General features: G+C 44.6%; 1 protein-coding gene across 1 annotated transcript in view; it reads left to right on the top strand.

The window, feature by feature from the left end:
* LOC124788883 overlaps positions 1 to 17,791 on the top strand; it is a 437,882-nt gene that overhangs the window by 240,229 nt on the left and 179,862 nt on the right. The window contains exon 4 of the mRNA XM_047256165.1: positions 14,124 to 14,281. Within this exon, the coding sequence (XP_047112121.1) occupies positions 14,124 to 14,281 (158 nt within the window). The remainder of the gene's footprint in view (positions 1 to 14,123; positions 14,282 to 17,791) is intronic.

The raw sequence follows: 17,791 nt of genomic DNA, 5'->3' as shown, positions 1-17,791 counted from the left end.
ATATCCAAGGGAAAGGTGAGTCCTGATCACACTGTCAGGGAACACTACTGAACAACCAATGGAATTCCCTTGTTTAGTATGATCAGTGAACAATTGTTTGAAACTGTGATGCGTAACTCAGATGTTGAAAAGCAGAGAATGAAACGAAAATCTGGAGTGCAAACGTTCGTAAACAGGCAGAATACGCTGCTGCGGTCGGCAACGCCCCTGTATAAGACAAGTGTCTAGCGCAGTTGTAAGATCGGTTACTACTGCTACAACGGTAGGTTATCAAGATTGAAGTGAGTTTGAACGTGGTGTTATAGTCGGTGAACGAGCAATGGGGCATAGCACCTCCGAGGTAGCGATGAAGTCCCCGATTTTCCCGAATGTGAGTCCTGAACACACTGTCAGGGAACACTACTGAACAACCAATGGAATTCCCTTGTTTAGTATGATCAGTGAACAATTGTTTGAAACTGTGATGCGTAACTCAGATGTTGAAAAGCAGAGAATGAAACGAAAATCTGGAGTGCAAACGTTCGTAAACAGGCAGAATACGCTGCTGCGGTCGGCAACGCCCCTGTATAAGACAAGTGTCTAGCGCAGTTGTAAGATCGGTTACTACTGCTACAACGGTAGGTTATCAAGATTGAAGTGAGTTTGAACGTGGTGTTATAGTCGGTGAACGAGCAATGGGGCATAGCACCTCCGAGGTAGCGATGAAGTCCCCGATTTTCCCGCATGTGAGTCCTGAACACACTGTCAGGGAACACTACTGAACAACCAATGGAATTCCCTTGTTTAGTATGATCAGTGAACAATTGTTTGAAACTGTGATGCGTAACTCAGATGTTGAAAAGCAGAGAATGAAACGAAAATCTGGAGTGCAAACGTTCGTAAACAGGCAGAATACGCTGCTGCGGTCGGCAACGCCCCTGTATAAGACAAGTGTCTAGCGCAGTTGTAAGATCGGTTACTACTGCTGCAACGGTAGGTTATCAAGATTGAAGTGAGTTTGAACGTGGTGTTATAGTCGGTGAACGAGCAATGGGGCATAGCACCTCCGAGGTAGCGATGAAGTGGGGATTTTCCCGCATGACCATTTCACGATTGTACCGGTAAAACTGCGGTAAAGCTGCGACATCGCTGCGACCGGAAAAGGATACTACAAGAACGGGACCAACGACGCATAAAAATAATAGACACCCTCGAAGACCACGTTCAACTCGACAGAAGTGCAAGCCTTCCAGAAATTGCTGCAGATTTCAGTACTGGACCATGGAAAGTGTCAATGTGCGAACCATTCAACGAAACATCATCGATATGGGCTTTCGGAGACTAAGACCCACTCATGTATCATTGATGACTGCACGACACAAAGCTATATGCCTCGCCTGTGCCCGTCAACACCGACATTGAACTGTTGGTGACTGGAAACAAGTTGCTTGGTCGGACGAGTAACGTTTCAAATTGTATCGGGCGGATGGACGTGTACGGGTATGCAGACAACCTCATGAATCCATGGACGCTGCACATCGGTAGGGGACTGTTGAAGCTGGTGGATGCTCTGTAATGGTGTGGGGCGTGTGTAGTTGGAGTGATATGGACCCCTGATACGTCTGGATACGACTCCGACAGGTGACACGTACGTAAGCATCCTGTCTGATTACTTGTATCCATTCACATCAATTGTGCATTCCGACGGACTTTGATAATTCCAGCAGGACAATGCGACACCCCACACATCCAGAATTGCTACAGGGTGGCTTCAGGTACACTCTTCTGAGTTTAAACACTTCCGCTGGCGACCAAACTGCCCAGACATGAACATTATTGAGCATATCTGGGATGACTTGCAACGTGCTGTTCAAGACAGTTCTCCACCCCATCGTACTCTTACGGATATAAGGACAGTCCTGCAGGATTCATGGTTTCAATTCCCTCCAGCTCTATTTCAGACATTAGTCGAGTCCATGCCACGTCGTGTTGCGACACTTCCGCGCGCTCGCGTGGACCCTACCCGATATTAGGCGGGTGTACCAGTTTCTTTGGCTCTTCAGTGTCATTATGTATCTCTGTAGGAGCCAAGGAGGAGGTCTGATCCAACCTTGATGTTGAACTTTAAAACGAGACACACACACCTTTTAAGTGCAATACTTCGCGCGAATCCCATAGGGCCTCGACGCTCGTTGTCAGTTATGAAAGAACCTTTCCAGTAGGGCTCAGTCAGCACCAGGGAATGCAGGTGCATATAGCGTAAATATTGATTTTTTAACCTGTCTCATTGCGAGAAGTTATCGCCTGACGGGAAGCGGCAGTGTACCAGCCTCAGTGCAGAGACTCGATTCGAGGCTGGTTCTAAAGGCCCCAGAGGCTAGACTTCATGATGCATCAAGTCCAACATATTTAAATGACAGGGGCTTGCAGATATACCACACAGTCATAAGCCAAGAGCGCTCGAAGGCTCTGTAAAACTGTGGCAAACACGTTCGGTTTGCTCCCCATGAACTATGACTAAGACATTTTAACATATTGAGTCAATTCCAGAACCGTCTTTTCAGATAACTGAGGTAAGAAACGTTTAAAACAGAAGGGGAATAGTTAAAAAGATCGGGTGCAGGCATCTCAGTTGAGAATTTAAAACTCCTTTTCTCCACGCAATCATTCAGCTGTCGAAGAGTTAGTTGCAAGACACGAGGAGGAACATAAGGCAGAGCGGTCGGCAACAAACAAAAAACACTCGTTGACATGAGTCTATTAATAGATATGGCAAAAAGTCATACTTAAGACAGTACCTTGAGGGTCACCTTTCTCCTGCTCAAAGCGATCAGACAAGATGTCATCGACTCGATATCTAAAAGAGAGTGGTGTGAGGTCGGCCCGCATAAAAATAATAGGCATACTCGAAGACCCCATTCGTGGGGCTTGTCTTTTCAGGTGTGAGGTCGGTCCACATGAAGAATAAAACACATCCTGGAAGACCCCATTCGTGGAGCTGCCATAGGATAATGCGCCTGTGTATCGTAGGTCTTCTCAACGATAAAAAATATACCCAGGTGGTGATGCTGGCGCAGGAAAGCACGTTGTATAACCGCTTCCAGGAGGAACAGGTTATCAAAAGTAGAGCGATGTATACTAAATTTACACTAAACCAACTAAGGAACTGCCTGGAATATAATATCCAGACAAGGCGGTGGCTGACGATCCGGATTTTGGGGATGGCGGCAAGGCTGTTTTAACAGAAACATATTTTTGATTCTCTGCTTGTCTCCCGGAGGATCTGATATCCTCTCTGACATTATGTTCTGCAGCCACCATAATTTCAGTGGTGAGAAAGCTTGGTTGTGTGACCATCGGTGCAGTTTGCAGATACATTTACAGGTGCTTGTGGAGGTGCTCCACTCACCTGTCGAAATTTAGGTGCCAACACTAGTGTTTTGTATAGACTGCTCCAATGTCGAGGCAAACGACTTTACGAGAGAGGGCGGCTGTGTGGCCCTCAACCCCTTCTTCACGTCGGAGTATGAGATATGTTGGGAGACTTTAATCTCCTGTACTTTGTTCTCTTCTGCGAAGATAGAACATTCCTTGCTCCAAACTGGATGGATTTGGGTGCAGTTACACACACAGATGAGGCAGTACATTGAGGACCCGGTCCAGGGGCAGTGCAGCTGCATCTTCGTCTCGTAGTCTGACCTTTGCAACCGACGGTGGTGTGACCGAAGCATTGACACTTGAAGCACTGCATCGGATTTGGTTCATAGGGCCTATCTTTAAGGCGTACAAAACCCGCTGCATTATGCTCAACAGATTAGATAAACTGAATGTCAGGATAAAAGATGCTGACTTCTGGAACTCACCACCAACCCTCTTTACGGAATTCTGAACTTCAATGACATATTATTTCGTACTTCTTTGCTATCCATATCTATAATCTGCCAGCACGTTACAACGATACAACCACTTAGCTTAGTGTCCAGATCACTGTTGATAAAATATTCTCCAAGTTGTTGGACATTTAACAATGTGGGTACGTGGGTACATTTCAGACTATCCATCAAGAGTGTACCATTGCGAAGTCTCCTCATAGATTTAAGCTGCCCAGCAAGAGCCTTTAGAGTTTTATGGCTGTAGAATTGCCCCTCCTCCGTCCTCTCTGAGCATCTCATCCATCTCTCTGTCCATCCCCTCCTCCTTCCTCTTGCTGTCCATCTTCTCCTCCCTCCTCTCTGTCTGTTCATCAACCCCTCCCCCTGCCTGTCTGTCCCTCTCCTTGTCCCCCTTCTCTCTGTCCATCTCACCCTTCCCCCTTCAAACGTCTAACAACAACAAATACATTACCTACCACAGGATGTGGCCTGTTTATGTTACTGGATGCACTGAGATTCACAGACATCTCAGGTGACTTCCATATTGTTTGGGTGTTAACAGTTCCCAACAGCACCTCCCTCCCCTCCCCCCATCCCAAACCCCACCGAAACGTTGGAAGTGGAGAATAATAACTTAGGCTTCCTGGAGTTCCCAGTTGGGGAAGTAGTTGTCCACCCAGGCAGAGCCTCACTTGCCTGTGTAAGTCTGAGGGATAGCAAGTTCCCCAGAGGCTTTCCGGTAGCGACTGCTCTGCCTCAACTGCCGTGCATCTCATCGGCGCGCTGCTCACTTTCAGATTGACGAGTTTGTCATAGAGGTTTTTACGTCCTCGATATTCGGGTGGTTAAGCCAAGATCACCGTTCTCGATAACACACAACGTTCCACTGTCGCCTTGCTTGGTGATCGCTGAACCATAACCAGATCTTTCAGTTACAGAAGACTGGCGGAGCTTCCAAATCCCTACCAAAGAAGCCTGGGTATGCCTGACTCTAGCTCAGAAAATGCAAGCTGAGGTCCCGGAGGTGCTCGTCACTTCGAACGGCCCGGGCTTCATCGAAAATACCACGGACGCCGCGAGCATACCACCCCGCCTCCCACACGATCAACAATCCTCCCCAAAAGGTGATGGAGATGAACAGTATGGCAAGTAGTGACAAGTAATTGGGGGCTTGAGTGATGCTTTGGAAGGTAGATGAAATAAACTGTGTTTTATTATTTGAAATACAATAAGCTGTACGACAATAGTGTGGCCCATTCTTACACACTGCTCTAGTGTTTGGGATCCCCTTTAGGTCGGATTAAAAGATTCGAATGAGGGCTGCTTGATTTGTAACCGGTAGGTTTGATCGACGCCCAAGTATTATAGGAATTCTCCCTAAACTCAAATGGAAATCCCTGCGGGAAGACATTCTTTTCTCAAAACGCTATTGAGAAAATGTAGAGTACCGGCTTTTGAAGCTAATCGCAGAACGATACTACTGCCGCCAACATAATTTTCCCATAAGGACCAGGGAGGTAAGGCAGAGAAACCAGGACTGGTATGTAGGTGTGCGGACAGTTATTTTTCCATCACTCTATTTGCGAGTGGAACAGGAAAGGAAATGACTAGTAGCTGCAGGCACCAAAGGATGCACTGCGGACGTAGATGTAGATGAAGCTGTTACAGTTTAAAAGACTATTTTAACCATACAGTACGGTGCTGTGGTTAAGGCATTGTACTCACATTTGAGGCAAGCAGAGTTCCTGTCACATGATTCATAATTAGATTTTCCATGTTTTATTTCACTCATCTGAGGCTAATGCCCTTGAAAATGGCCTGTGTTTCGTCGGTACAGGCCTCGTCTGTAACAAAGTGTAAAACCTTAGTCTTCCTACCCTCGTCGTACGAGCATTTTTAGAGGCTCCAGTGGTTGCTGGTAATTGTGTGTCATATACACTGCAGCTTTACTGTATGGTTAAATGATGATGGCGTCCTCTTGGGTAAAATATTCCGGAGGTAAAGTAGTCCCCCATTCGGACCTCCGGGCGGGTACTACTCAAGAGGACGTCGTTATCAGGAGAAAGAAAACTGGCATTCTACGGATCGGAGCGTGGAATGTCAGATCCCTTAATCGGGCAGGTAGGTTAGAAAATTTAAAAAGGGAAATGGATAGGTTAAAGTTAGATATAGTGGGAATTAATGAAGTTCGGTGGCAGGAGGAACAAGACTTCTGGTCAGGTGAATACAGGGTTATAAATACAAAATCAAATAGGGGTAATGCAGGAGTAGGTTTACTAATTAATAAAAAAATTGGAGTGCGGGTAAGCTACTACAAATAGCATAGTGAACGCATTATAGTGGCCAAGATAGACACGAAGCCAATGCCTACTACAGTAGTACAAGTTTATATGCCAACTAGCTCTGCAGATGACGAAGAAATTGATGAAATGTATGATGAGATAAAAGAAATTATCCAGGTAGTGAAGGGAGACGAAAATTTAATAGTCATGGGTGACTGGAATTCGACTGTAGGAAAAAGGAGAGAAGGAAACATAGTAGGTGAATTTGGCTTGGGGCTAAGAAATGAAAGAGGAAACCGTCTGGTAGAATTTTGCACAGAGCATAACTTAATCATTGCTAACACTTGGTTCAAGAATCATAAAAGAAGGTTGTATACATGGAAGAATCCTGGAGACACTAAAAGGTATCAGATAGGTTATATAATGGTAAGACAGAGATTTAGGAACCAGGATTTAAATTGTAGGACATTTCCAGGGGCAGATGTGGACTCTGACCACAATCTATTGGTTATGAACTGTAGATTAAAACTGAAGAAATTGCAAAAAGGTGTGAATTTAAGGAGATGAGACCTGGATAAACTGACTAAACTAGAGGTTCTACAGAGTTTCAGGGACAGCATAAGGGAACAATTGACAGGAATGGGGGAAATAAATACAGTAGAAGAAGAATGGGTAGCTCTGAGGGATGAAGTAGTGAAGGCAGCAGAGGATCAAGTAGGTAAAAAGACGAGGGCTAGTAGAAATCCTTGGGTAACAGAAGAGATATTGAATTTAATTGATGAAAGGAGAAAATATAAAAATGCAGTAAATAAAGCAGGCAAGAAGGAATACAAACGTCTCAAAAACGAGATCGACAGGAAGTGCAAAATGGCTAAGCAGGCATGGCTAGAGGACAAATGTAAGGATGTAGAGGCTTATCTCACTAGGGGTAAGATAGATACAGCCTACAGTAAAATTAAAGAGACCATTGGAGAAAAGAGAGCCACTTGTATGAATATCAAGAGCTCAGATAAAAACCAATTTTTAAGCAAAGAGGGGAAAGCGGAAAGGTGAAAGGAGTATATAGAGGGTCTATACAAGGGCGATCTACTTGAGGACAATATTATGGAAATGGAAGAGGATGTAGATGAAGATGAATTGGGAGATACGATACTGCGTGAAGAGTTTGACAGAGCACTGAAAGACCTAAATCGAAACAAGGCCCCGGGAGTAGACAACATTCCATTGGAACTACTGACGGCCTTGGGAGAGCCAGTTCTGACAAAACTCTACCATCTGGTGAGCAAGATGTATGAGATAGGCGAAATACCCTCAGACTTCAAGAAGAATATACTAATTCCAATCCCAAAGAAAGAAGGTGTTGACAGATGTGAAAATTACCGAACTATCAGTTTAATAAGCCACAGCTGCAAAATACTAACGCGAATTATTTACAGACGAATGGAAAAACTGGTAGAAGCCGACCTCGGGGAAGATCAGTTTGGATTCCGTAGAAATGTTGGATCACGTGAGGCAATACTGACCTTACGACTTATCTTAGAAGAAAGATTAAGGAAAGGCAAACCTACGTTTCTAGCATTTGTAGACTTAGAGAAAGCTTTTGACAATGTTGACTGGAATACTCTCTTTCAAATTCTAAAGGTGGCAGGGGTAAAATACAGGGAGCGAAAGGCTATTTACAATTTGTACAGAAACCAGATGGCAGTTATAAGAGTCGAGGGGCATGAAAGGGAAGCAGTGGTTGGGAAGGGAGTGAGACAGGGTTGTAGCCTCTCTCCGATGTTATTCAATCTGTATATTGAGCAAGCAGTAAATTAAACAAAAGAAAAATTTGGAGTAGGTATTAAAATCCAGGGAGAAGAAATAAAAACTTTGAGGTTCGCCGATGACATTGTAATTACACTCCTGGAAATTGAAATAAGAACACCGTGAATTCATTGTCCCAGGAAGGGGAAACTTTATTGACACATTCCTGGGGTCAGATACAGCACATGATCACACTGACAGAACCACAGGCACATAGACACAGGCAACAGAGCATGCACAATGTCGGCACTAGTACAGTGTATATCCACCTTTCGCAGCAATGCAGGCTGCTATTCTCCCATGGAGACGATCGTAGAGATGCTGGATGTAGTCCTGTGGAACGGCTTGCCATGCCATTTCCACCTGGCGCCTCAGTTGGACCAGCGTTCGTGCTGGACGTGCAGACCGCGTGAGACGACGCTTCATCCAGTCCCAAACATGCTCAATGGGGGACAGATCCGGAGATCTTGCTGGCCAGGGTAGTTGACTTACACCTTCTAGAGCACGTTGGGTGGCACGGGATACATGCGGACGTGCATTGTCCTGTTGGAACAGCAAGTTCCCTTGCCGGTCTAGGAATGGTAGAACGATGGGTTCGATGACGGTTTGGATGTACCGTGCACTATTCAGTGTCCCCTCGACGATCACCAGTGGTGTACGGCCAGTGTAGGAGATCGCTCCCCATACCATGATGCCGGGTGTTGGCCCTGTGTGCCTCGGTCGTATGCAGTCCTGATTGTGGCGCTCACCTGCACGGCGCCAAACACGCATACGACCATCATTGGCACCAAGGCAGAAGCGACTCTCATCGCTGAAGACGACACGTCTCCATTCGTCCCTCCATTCACGCCTGTCGCGACACCACTGGAGGCGGGCTGCACGATGCTGGGGCGTGAGCGGAAGACGGCCTAACGGTGTGCGGGACCGTAGCCCAGCTTCATGGAGACGGTTGCGAATGGTCCTCGCCGATACCCCAGGAGCAACAGTGTCCCTAATTTGCTGGGAAGTGGCGGTGCGGTCCCCTATGGCACTGCGTAGGATCCTACGGTCTTGGCGTGCATCCGTGCGTCGCTGCGGTCCGGTCCCAGGTCGACGGGCACGTGCACCTTCCGCCGACCACTGGCGACAACATCGATGTACTGTGGAGACCTCACGCCCCACGTGTTGAGCAATTCGGCGGTACGTCCACCCGGCCTCCCGCATGCCCACTATACGCCCTCGCTCAAAGTCCGTCAACTGCACATACGGTTCACGTCCACGCTGTCGCGGCATGCTACCAGTGTTAAAGACTGCGATGGAGCTCCGTATGCCATGGCAAACTGGCTGACACTGACGGCGGCGGTGCACAAATGCTGCGCAGCTAGCGCCATTCGACGGCCAACACCACGGTTCCTGGTGTGTCCGCTGTGCCGTGCGTGTGATCATTGCTTGTACAGCCCTCTCGCAGTGTCCGGAGCAAGTATGGTGGGCCTGACACACCGGTGTCAATGTGTTCTTTTTTCCATTTCCAGGAGTGTATGTCAGAGACAGCAAAGGACTTGGAAGGGCAGTTGAACGGAATGGACAGTGTCTTGAAAGGAGGATATAAGATCAACATCAACAAAAGTAAAACGAGGATAATGGAATGTAGTCGAATTAAGTCGGGTGATGCTGCGGGAATTGGGTTAGGAAATAAGACGCTTAAAGTAGTAAAGGAGTATTGCTATTTTGGGAGCAAAATAACTGATGATGGTCGAAGTAGAGAGGATATAAAATGTAGACTGGCAATGGCAAGGAAAGCGTTTCTGAAGAAGAGAAATTTGTTAACATCGAGTATAGATTTAGGTGTCAGGAAGTCGTTTCTGAAAGTATTTGTATGGAGTGTAGCCATGTATGGAAGTGAAACATGGACAATAAATAGTTTGGACAAGAAGAGAATAGAAGCTTTCGAAATGTGGTGCTACAGAAGAATGTTGAAGATTAGGTGGGTAGATCACGTAACTAATGAGAAGGTGTTGAATGGGATTGGGGAGAAGAGAAGTTTGTCGCACAACTTGACTAGAAGAAGGGATCGGTTGGTAGGACATGTCCTGAGGCATCAAGGGATCACAAATTTATCATTGGAGGGCAGCGTGGAGGGTAAAAATCGTAGAGGGAGCCCAAGAGATGAATACACTAAACAGATTCAGAAAGATGTAGGTTGCAGTAGGTACTGAGAGATGAAGGAGCTTGCACAGGATAGATTAGCATGGAGAGCTGCATCAAACCAGTCTCGTGACTGAAGACCACAACAACAAAATACGCTGCTGTTGGGAAACGGTGAGTTATGGTGTCCCGAATGTACAGGAAGTACTGTAGTTGTAGGACTACATACTTACAAGTGTTATCGTAAATATGGGACAAAAATAATTGGTAAATGACAGTGAGGCGACTTTAGAGGAGTCTTACACTAAGCTACGTCCTTACGTATGTGTCGCTGAAACACATAGTTTTCAAGCTTCCTAAGAAAATTAAATACTGTATTTATGTGGAAAGAAAAGTATGTCAACCCTTTGCCTTTCAAAAACAAGTGCTCCACTGACGTGCGAGGTTCGAGTCCAAGTCCGGCACACAGTTTCACTCTGACTAGAAGTTTCAAATCCGCGCACACTCCACTGCAGAGAGCAAATTCATCCTAGAAACATTCCCCTACGTTGTGGCTCCGAAGTACCCTTTCTTCCAGAAGTGCTAGTCCCGCAAGTTATGCTGGAGAACTTCTGAGGAGACTTTGGAAGATAGGAGACAGGTACCGCCGGAAGTAAAATTATGGGGGCCGGCCGTGGCTCTTGCATGGATAACTAAGTCGGTAAAGGAGAAGTCTTGGTTGTTCTAAAAGAAGAGCCTTGTTTGTGTTACAAGAGAAGTCTTGTTCACGTTAGAAAAGAAGCGCAGATCTGAAAGAGGAGATTCGTCTGAAATAGACAAAGAAGAGGACGCCGGTATGTTTTAGAAAAGTAGCAACATTTGGTTTAAAAGAGAAGTCTTGTTTGCTTCTAGAGGAGGAGTTTTGTTTGTTAGAATGGAGAAATGTTGCTTGAATCAGAAGAGGAGTTTTTTTCTTCTTCTTCTTCTTCGTAAAATGAGTATTCTCCGTTTCAGAAGGGATATCATATTTGTATTTTGGCAATAAGTTCTTTTTCTTTTTGTTGCGATATGGAACTGTTATTGTTGTATTACGTTGAAGAGGAGTACTACATATCACGCCTTAAGCGCGAGAAGGTCTTTGGAGAGAGAGACAGGATGGGCTATAAAGGGAGATGGGGGCCCTAAAGGACTATAAACAATTAATAAAACAAAACAAAGAAATAGAAAAGTGCGTAGAGCACTTGTTAACTGAGGGTGAAGGTCCCACGTCTGAGTCCTGAACTGAAGCACATATTTAACCTACAAGAATTTTTTTTAAAATTTTGTTCGATTTGATGTCTCACACGTTGCTGTGCTCATAATACCGACGTTTTTTTTTCCTCCGTTTTTAGGTTTCCATACTCAATTGCTAAAACCGAACCCTTATAGGGTTACTTTAATGTCCATCTGTTTGAATGCTAAGACCCGTTTCTCTCAAGAATGGGTAGGGGTATCAAGTTTGAATTTATGTCCCATACTGCGGTCTATGGGCCCTCGGCGTTGTGAGAACTTTAAGTTTCTAAGTCAGTGTAATCAAAAGATACGGTCATATGGGCCAATGTCACATATTTCAATACTCGCAAACTCACTCATCAAAACGTATAGGCTACTTCCCTTTGATCCAGAAACATAAAATTGGGTAAGAAGCTTGATTTCATAGTACAAACAAAGGAACAGGATCTGAACATTGTTAATTTGTAATTATACCACAGACAAGAAATGTTTTTGTCGCCGGCCGCAGTGGCTGAGCGGTTCTAGGTGGTTGATTACGGAACCGCGTGACTGCTACGGTCGCAGGTTCGAATCCTGCCTCGGCGATGGATGTATGTGATGTCCTTAGGTTAGATAGGTTTAAGTAGTTCTAAGTTCTTGGGGACTGATGACCTCAGATGTTAAGTCCCACAGTGCTCAGAGCCATTTAAACCATTTTTTGGTTTTTGTCGTTTCTTGTCCATCTGCCTGTCCGACAGTTAAGACCCCTTTCCTCAGAACCAGCTACGGTATCAAGTTGAAATTTTGTCAAATAGTGAGATCCACGGTACCTTGGCAGTGTAAAAATTTTAAGTTTCTAAGCCAATGCACTGAAAAGATACCGCCATATGTAGATCATATATTTTGATATTTGCCAAATCACTCAACACAACCACAGATGAATTATCTGTAAACGTGTCAAGCCTGGCTGTCTAGTAGGAAACCGCATGCCCGGGAACAGAGCGGTCGCTGGATCGAATATCGTTCTTCGTTTTAATAGAGCTTTCGCCTCTCAACGGTGTGAAGAGTCGCCAGATATAATAAGCGGTTCGGATACCATTATCTGTAGGTCCCCTCTGCACAGTTGGAGAACTGCATTTCTTTAGGGGCACACAATTCGCAGAAGAGGCGTCTAATAGAAAGACATGCGCCAGGCCCTTGAGCCACGTGAAATTACCATTTATCAGGAAACTCGTTACATAAGGTTGCATTAGAACAATCCGTTTACTACCAGATTCGGTCTAAGACCATCATCTTGTACGAAAAGTAGGCCAGTGCAAATCACACGTCATTCACGTAGAAACATAAAATGCGATTTAACATCAGTCTCATGAATATTACTACTGGCCATTAAAATTGCTACACCACGAAGATGACGTGCTACAGACGCGAAATTTAACCGACAGGAAGAAGATACTGTGATATGCAAATGATTAGCTTTCCAGAGCATTCACACAAGGTTGGCGCCGGTGGCGACACCCACAACGTCCTTACACGAGGAAAGTTTCCAACCGATTTCTCATACACAAACAGCAGTTGACCGGCGTTGCCTAGTGAAACGTTGTTGTGATGTCTCGTGTAAGGAGGAGAAATGCGTACCATCAAGTTTTCGACTTTGATAAATGTCGGATTGTAGCCTATCGCGATTGCAGTTTATCGTATCCTGACATTGCTGCTCACGTTGGTCGAGATCCAATGACCGTTATATGTCATCGGTGGGTTCAGGAGGGTAATACGGAACGCCGTGATGGATCCCAACGGCCTCGTATCACTAGCAGTCGAGATGACGGGCATCTTATTTGCATGGCTGTAACGGATCGTGCAGCCACGTCTCGTTCCCTGAGTCAACAGATTGGGACGTTTGAAAGACAACAATCATCTGCACGAACAGTCCGACGACGTTTGCAGTAGCATGGACTATCAGCTCGGAGACCATGGCTGCGTTTGCCCTCGACGCTGCATCACAAACAGGAGCGCCTGCGATGGTGTACTCAGTGATGAACCTTGGTGCACGAATGGCAAAACGTCATTTTTTAGGATGAACTAAGGTTCTGTTTACAGCATCATGATGGTCACATACGTGTTTGGCGACATCGCGGTGAATGCACTTTGGAAGCGTGTATTCGTCATCGCTATACTGGCGTATCACCCGGCGTGATGGTATGGGGTCCCATTGGTTACACGTCTCGGTCACCTCTTTTTCGCATTGACGGCCCTTTGGACAGTGGTCGTTACATTTCAGACGTGTTACGACCCGTGGTTCTACCCTTCTTTCGATCCCTGCGAAACCCTACATTTCAGCAGGATAATGCACGACCTCATGTTCCAGGTCCTGTACGGGCATTTCTGGATACAGAAAATGTTCGACTGCTGCCATAGCCAGCACATTCTCCAGATCTCTCACCAATTAAAAACGGCTGGTCAATGGTGGCCGAGCAAATGGCTCGTCACAATACGCCAGTCACTACTCTTGATGAACTGTGGTATCGTGTTGAAGCTGCATGGGCAGCTGTACCTGTACCCGCCATCCAGGCTCTGTTTGACTCAATGCCCAGGCGTGTGTCATGCATACAGCTGCTGCTGATAACAGTCTCAAGATAATATTTGACATTGTGTAGGTTTGTACCGAACCCCCAGAGAGCGAGTCCTCCTCGCATTTGACGGGTAATTTCCACTCCCCTCCCCTCCCCGCTTGCAGCCCCTGCATGAGTTGAACGCTCATCAAGATGTGAAGCTTTGTCGGGAGAGAGCCGGACATAAGCGTGAGGAAGTGGTGGCGGTGTGGTTGCAGGGGCCTGCGCGGGTCTGCGGTGCCGCTGCTGCAGGTGTTCGAGGTGCGGGACGTGGACTGGGCGCGCGTCGTCATGGCCGCCTGCTCCGTGCTCGCCTTCGCGCTCGTCATGGTCGAGGAGAGCGGGCCCATGCACGCCATCGTCGTCTCGCTCGCCGGTAAGTCCCTGCGCCGCCCGACCCTGGCTCGCACTCGTCCAGTTACCTCACGCAGCGTTTAAACCTGCTCTCCGGAGACAGTGAAGTCTGCACCACAACGTCTCACACCAACAACAAGTCGACTCTTGTTTAAGTTGATTTGTGTCTCCAAAAGTCCTGCGGCCACAGTTAACAAAATAAATCACTTTCTCCTCTCTCTCTGTCGTGGTTTATGGTACTACAAACAATTAGCTATATCATCATATTCATCATCGTCATCAACTGCTGCATACAGGTCTTGTAGACTTCTCCACACACTACCGCATTCTCACCCAAGTTTGACCCGTTCGTTTCTTCAACTCATCAATCCATCTCTCACTGTGTCGTCCTCTGTCTTCTTCATCATCAGATCTCCATACTAGAATCTTCTCACTCCGTCATTTCCTCTCGCTGGTATGCCCAGCCCACTTCCATTTCAGTTTCCTGAAAGTCAATATCAAGTCCTCAATTCCTGTCTCTTCGCACACAATGAATTTTGGAAGATACTGGTCCCAAATTAATTTGTTGACTCGTCCCGATACATCGTTGTGAGACATAGCTGTGATAGAAACAAAGGATTACAATATAGAAAGATGCTTCAGGAAAAATACGTGCACTATGGACAGCAGTTCCCATCAATACTTACAATGAAGTACAAAAAACAAATCACACGAAAGTGGACACATAAGGTACGGAAAAACAGCTCTCATATATGTGTAAGCAGTTGCCAAACTGACCGTACATAGAAAAACGTAGTGGTAACGAAAACAAGTGCCGTCATACATGGTGTTTGCAGTCATACAGACCACAGATGGCTCTCAAAGAACGTAACCACAATGAATATATCGAGAATGTACTCCATGAACTTGAAACCCATGGAGGATCCATGGAGGTATAAAACTTCAAAATCGCGAATTGTGCAATGGGCAGATTTAAAAATAAACAAATATAACAAAATACACAGAGTTTATTCAGGACGTTATCTGTTGAAATTACAAAACGTAGACGAGTTAGGGAGAGAATATGAGGTAGTTACATTTTAAACAAAATGTAAATTAAAACAAAGAACAGCCGGCCGGAGTGGCCGAGCGGTTCTAGGCGCTACAGCCTGGAACCACGCGCCCGCTACGGTCGCAGGTTCGAATCCTGCCTCGGGCATGGATGTGTGTGATGTCCTTAGGTTAGTTAGGTTTAAGTAGTTCTAAGTTCTAGGGCACTGATGACCTCAGAAGTTGAGTCCCATAGTGCTTAGAGCCATTTGAACCATTTGAACCAAAACAAAGAACAACATTTAAGCAATTACAACACATGCAATAATAACATAGAAGAATTTTTTACCCAAGTATATAGAACAGTAGAAAGGAAACAAATATATGCACGTCTTATAAAACATGTGACGTAGTAAATGTTAAAACATAAAATGATGGACGATAAATTAATAACGTATTATAAGTTTGTTAACAAATTAACAAGTTTTTTATTTGTTATTAATTTATTGTCTGCCATTTTATGTTTTAACGTTTGTTAAGTCACCTGCTTTTCTTAACATCGAATCTAGACTTAAGTATTAGGAAGTCTTTTCCGAAGGTATCTAGCTGGAGTGTCGCTATATATGCAACTGGAACATGGACGATAAACAGTTTAGACAAGACGACAATAGAATCTTTTGAAACATGCTGCAGCATAATGCTGAAGATTACATGTATAAATAAGGTACCTAATCAGGAAGTACTGAATAGAATTGGGGAGACAAGAAATGTGTGATACAACTTGACTAAAAGAAGGGATCGGTTAATGGAACACATTCTGAGACATTAAGAGGTCACCAACTTAGTATTAGAGGGAAGTGTGTGTGTCTGGGGGGGGGGGGGGGGGGGCGCTTGAAATTCACGGGAGAGCAAGAGATGAATACAGTAATCAGATTCAGAAAGATGAACGTTACAGCAGTTATTCGACGATGAAGAGGCTTGCACAGGATAGCATGGAGAGCGACATCAAACCAGTCAGTGGACTGAAGACCACAACAACAACATGGTTTATTGCTAACATACCCATGTGTTGTTCGATTTTCTATGAGAATATTTCCGACAACAACACATTAAAAACTTACAAACAAGCTATGATAAAAGAGATAAATATGAAGCCTATACTGAATCCAATGTACAGGACAGGAAATATTGTGTATCGAGGCCAAGTATACTCAGTAAAATCATCATTTCATAAAATGACAAGCATATCGCGTCAGCCGTAAATCAGGAAAACATAAACAAAACATTAACACAGTTGTAACGATTGAGTAGTCATAAATAGTGTGAAAATGGTAACTAAAGTTATATCAATCCTGCAACAATAAAAACTGAAATATCGTAGCAAGTAAATGTCCATGACAAATACAGCGCAGAATAACTGAAGGCCATTCCTAAATCATCGGTCTAATGTCAGTTCACGGAGGATCGGAAGAGGATGCCCGTTTTTTCGCCATTTTCTTTCTGTCTGTTCTTGATATGCCTAACATTAACTGTTTTCCCATTTAACGTGCATGTTTCAGTCCTTTAAGCTTGTACTGTCAGCATGAGCTACTTATAGATTTTCCGTTTTAGACACGTTGGTAACTTACTTCTGCATACATCATTCAGCTTCCCGAATGAACTCACAAGCATTTTACCCTATTTGTTTTTATTTTTAATGTGCCACACGCTACTTGCTTTCAATTGTCTTAAGTATAGAAGTGCGTAACATTTGCTTATTAATGTTAGCGATATTTCTGTCAGTGTACCTATTGTACATAAGTTTCTCTTAGTGTAGTTAAACTTAAGACCTACTACAATACTTACTCTGTTCAGTCCTTCCATCCTTTGCTAAAGTTCTTCTGAATCCAAAACAAACAAAACAATGTCAACTACAATTCGAATGTGGTTCAGATTAGATCTGTTTAAGCATATTCCTTCTTCATCCCAGCTTAATGATTTGAAGCCTTCTTCTATAACTTCAAAAACACTTTCGTAGAAATTGAATTACGTTGCTTAATTCCTTTCTCATACTTCTTTTTCTCTTCACTCTCTTGTTGTAATTGAAGGGAAACTCGATTTCTCATAGTCTGTAAGTCCCATATAACATGGTAACTTACACTCTTTTTTTTTCTATAGCTTGTTCTCACTTGCCATTTTATTTGTGGAGATCATCAGCGAATAAATTAGTTTTAACAACCAAGTATATTTCAATAAAACACTCACCTATAGCCTTTAATCATTGAATCGGTTTCGACAGAGTAGTCGTTATCAACATCCCATAGGTACTTCTTTTCCGATACCTACGTAAAAACATGCTAGAAGTCGACATAGCCGCGCGGCTCCCATTACAGAACTGCTATAACTTCGTTAACGTCCAGCAAATGTTCGAGTGTGCTGTAGCCGTTTTGTTCTGTTCCCTGGTTAAAGTCCAAAGCTTTCTGTAGGCAGTTACAGAGGATTTTTGAAAAATCTTGTCCAGCAG

Source organism: Schistocerca piceifrons, chromosome 3 (assembly GCF_021461385.2).
Source record: "Schistocerca piceifrons isolate TAMUIC-IGC-003096 chromosome 3, iqSchPice1.1, whole genome shotgun sequence".
NCBI lineage: Eukaryota > Metazoa > Arthropoda > Insecta > Orthoptera > Acrididae > Schistocerca > Schistocerca piceifrons.
The sequence above is the reverse complement of the archived record's forward strand: the minus strand, read 5'-3'. Positions and strand labels throughout refer to the sequence as shown.